A 3,508-nucleotide genomic window follows, 5' to 3' on the forward strand; every position below is an offset into this window, starting at 1 on the left:
TTTTCCTTTCTTTTCTTTTTACTAAGTGTGATCAGTTCTACAGATTAAACTTTGACTTGACTTTTTCTATCAATGATTGTATCAGAGAGCTTCCTCCAAACCAAAGCATGAATATCTAACTTATTCTTTTTGTAATTAGCTGCACAACATTTCATAGAAAGCAAGTATGTTTCTCCTACTGATACGAAGTCAGGTTGTTTCTTTTATTCCCTCTGCAAAAGATGCTGCAACATTTGTGTCTGGTGTTTATATTTCTATGGCATAGATTTCCAAATGCAAGATAGCTAGGTCAAAGAGTTATGTGCATTTTAAGAAAAAATCATCAGATTACAAATTACTCTCTGAAAATGTAGCTATTCACTTAGCTACAATAGCTATGTATAAAATTGCTGTCCATATCCAAATGATAACCTTACCAGCCTTGCACATAATCTTTTTAATGTTTGCTAATCTGATAGATGAAAAAAGTTTCATTTCTCTACTGTGTTTCATGTATGTGTGTGCATGTGTGTATTTCAACACTTCCCTACTGGGACAGTAACTCCTTGTGAATCACTTGTTTTGCAATTTTTCTCTCATTTTCCATTGTTCAACTTTTAACAAGGTTTATGAAAACTTTATTAATGAACTCTGTTCATCTTACCCTTATAACATTTGCTTTTCTGGTCTGGAATACAATGTCTTCCCACGTACAAAAATATGTTAAAGTTCTCCTGGATTTTCTTCTGGCATAAATGATATTTATACTTATAATGTATCTGGAAATTCTTTCGTACTCTGCATCATTTCACAAAGGAGAAGACTGCAGAAAAAGCAATATAAACAGTACTTCCAGTATACAAATAACCTGGTAACTGGCAGCCTCAGGAATTAAAGAGAGCTTCTAATTCTCAGCGTCCAGTTCTTTTCCTCAATCATTATTGAATCGCATCATTGCATCACCGGGGCAGCACAATTAGAATGCTAGTTTACCTGTCTTTCAGAATCTTTTTTCTTTCAAACTTGCTCCTGAATGCATTTTTCACCTCCTTGTTCCTCAAGCTATAGATGATGGGGTTCAGCATGGGGATGACCAGCGTATAAAATAGGGAAATCACTTTATTGATATCTAGGGAGGAACCTGAGCCAGGCCGAACATAGATAAAGAAAAGAGTCCCAAACAGAATGCAGATGGCTGCCAGGTGAGAAGAACAAGTGGAGAAAGCTTTCTGCCTCCCGTCAGCAGTCTGGATTTTCAAGATGGCCATTAGGATGCAAACATAAGAGGTCGTGATGATCAGGCCACTGAATACTCCTATAGCTCCAGCCAAAACGGAAAGCACTAACTTATTGGTCCAAGTGTCTGCACACGCTAGGGAAAGCAGTGGTGAAATATCACAGAAGAAGTGATTGATGATATTGCGGCCACAGAAGGGTAAGCCAAACGTGAGAATTGTATGAGTCATGGTGCTTATAAGAGCTATGACATAAGGCCCTACCACCAGCTGCACACAGACCCGCTGGGACATAATGAGTGTATACAACAAGGGCTTACAGATGGCCATATACCGGTCATATGCCATGGAAGCCAGAAGGAAACATTCCATTGCCACAAAAAGACCAAAAACCCACATCTGTGCAGCGCAACCGATGAAAGAGATGCCTTTTTTCTCTGCAAAGATATCACACAGCATCTTGGGAGCAATGGAAGAAGAGGAACAAATGTCTACAAAGGACAAGTGGCTGAGGAAAAAGTACATCGGCGTGTGGAGTCTGGAGTCAATCCATATGAGGGTGATCATCCCCAAGTTACCCCCCAGGGTGACAACATAGATGAAGAGAAGCATGACAAAGAGGAAAATCTGCTGGTGGACATGATCCGTGAGGCCCAAGAAAAGAAACTCAGTCACTGTCGTCTGATTCTTCCCTTCCATTGGTCAGTTGCAGTCTGTTATAGGAAAGAATTTTTATTATGAAAATAACCTATAATTAACAGTGACAAATAATATTTTAAGCCGATGACAGATTATCTAACTGGGTCTATAACAGATAATCATTGAAAAAATGTTCAACTGGAAAATAATATTTCTAGATACTATATCTGAACAGTTGTGCCAAAATCTCATTTAAACTTGGGCAATTCGCCCTTCATTTCTTTGGATTTGCTACTCTCTCCCATAAAAGGAGTCCACCTATATTATCTAAAATTCCTTCAAGTCATACATGAGAATTTGTCTTCATGAGTCATTTTACTGGGTGATGGAATAATAAAACCCACGTAGTAATACCCTTACTGGGAACACTATGAAAACCAATGAGCTATTCAGATCCTGATATCAGCCATTGGGAAAAACTAAGCAGGGGAATTCCTATTCTTATTGATCAGTACCATTCTAATAGTGTTAAGATACAGTTCACATGTGTTTATCAGTCTAACGCCCAGATAACAAAATAGTCACTCATATAAAGGAATATGATACCCTGGAAGAAATGGTGAGGTCTTACCTTGAAGATCACGTGATCTGACAAATGTTGGACTGCAACTTGCAGAAATCGCATAAAATAATGTACCAAATAATGCACCAAAATAATGTAGAATTATTTTATGTGATTTCTCATATTTTTTATAAACTCCTTTTTAAGGAACTTATCCTGAAATCTCTCAGGCAATATCAATTATAGTAGTAAAGTTTGTAAAATATTAAATGTGCAATATTTTATGCAGGGAACACCCTCAAGAAATGTTACTTTCTGACTCATTAGTCAAGGGGAAAAAAAATCAAGCGTTTAAAATGTACAGAACATTTTGTAGAATCATTTATGTGAGAAAAAAAAATTGGTTTTAAGTAACATTGATTATCACTCAATTAATGTCCTCTTTAACTAAAATAAAAGCAATATAATACTCTTGAGTTATACAATAATTATATGTGGAACTTGATATGTGATATAGCAATATCTATTCAATTTATGATTATTTTATCATTATCATGACTATCTGCTTAACGCTATGTGGAGCATATTTTTAGCAGTGACAAAGGAGCATCATCCATTGCATGAATTTTTCTGTTTATACCCATCCAAATATGTCAACATAGATGTGTGAGTGTAGGGGATAGTATAGACTGCTTATAGTTTTTATCCAACCTCCCTTCATTCTTTCTTTCCTTCCTTATTTATTTTTATTTATTTATTTAAATATGTCATTTTGAGTCTTCTATAAAAGGAGGAGGATGATCTCCATGCTCCTTTCATATTTAATATCCTGTGACCTCGTGGACATCACAGTATTTCTATATTATGAAAAAATAAATAAACAGGGAATTCCATTCAGAAAAAAAGTCACAACAACCAGGTGTTTAGTCTCATAAAGATGTGAACAGAATGCCAGGGTCTGCTCTGTATAGAGAGCCCAGGGTGCGGAGGCTCTATTCCCAAAGTCCAAACGCACCCTATGCTTCTCTGCCAATATTTCAAAAACTTCATATTATCCACACGCAGTGTACTCACCTCCTTAAGGGTATCCTTT

At 36.5% G+C, this 3,508-nt stretch overlaps 1 protein-coding gene across 1 annotated transcript; it reads right to left on the bottom strand.

The window, feature by feature from the left end:
- Positions 1-968: 968 nt before the first annotated feature.
- Positions 969-1,913, bottom strand: LOC109435472 (olfactory receptor 5G3-like). The gene has a single exon (XM_019713407.3). The coding sequence runs from the start codon at positions 1,911-1,913 to the stop codon at positions 969-971; it is 945 nt and encodes a 314-aa protein (XP_019568966.2).
- Between the last annotated feature and the right edge of the window lie 1,595 nt (positions 1,914-3,508).

Source organism: Rhinolophus sinicus, chromosome 14 (genome assembly GCF_057876585.1).
Source record: "Rhinolophus sinicus isolate RSI-liver-muscle chromosome 14, RSI-T2T, whole genome shotgun sequence".
In the NCBI taxonomy this organism is placed as follows: Eukaryota; Metazoa; Chordata; class Mammalia; order Chiroptera; family Rhinolophidae; genus Rhinolophus; species Rhinolophus sinicus.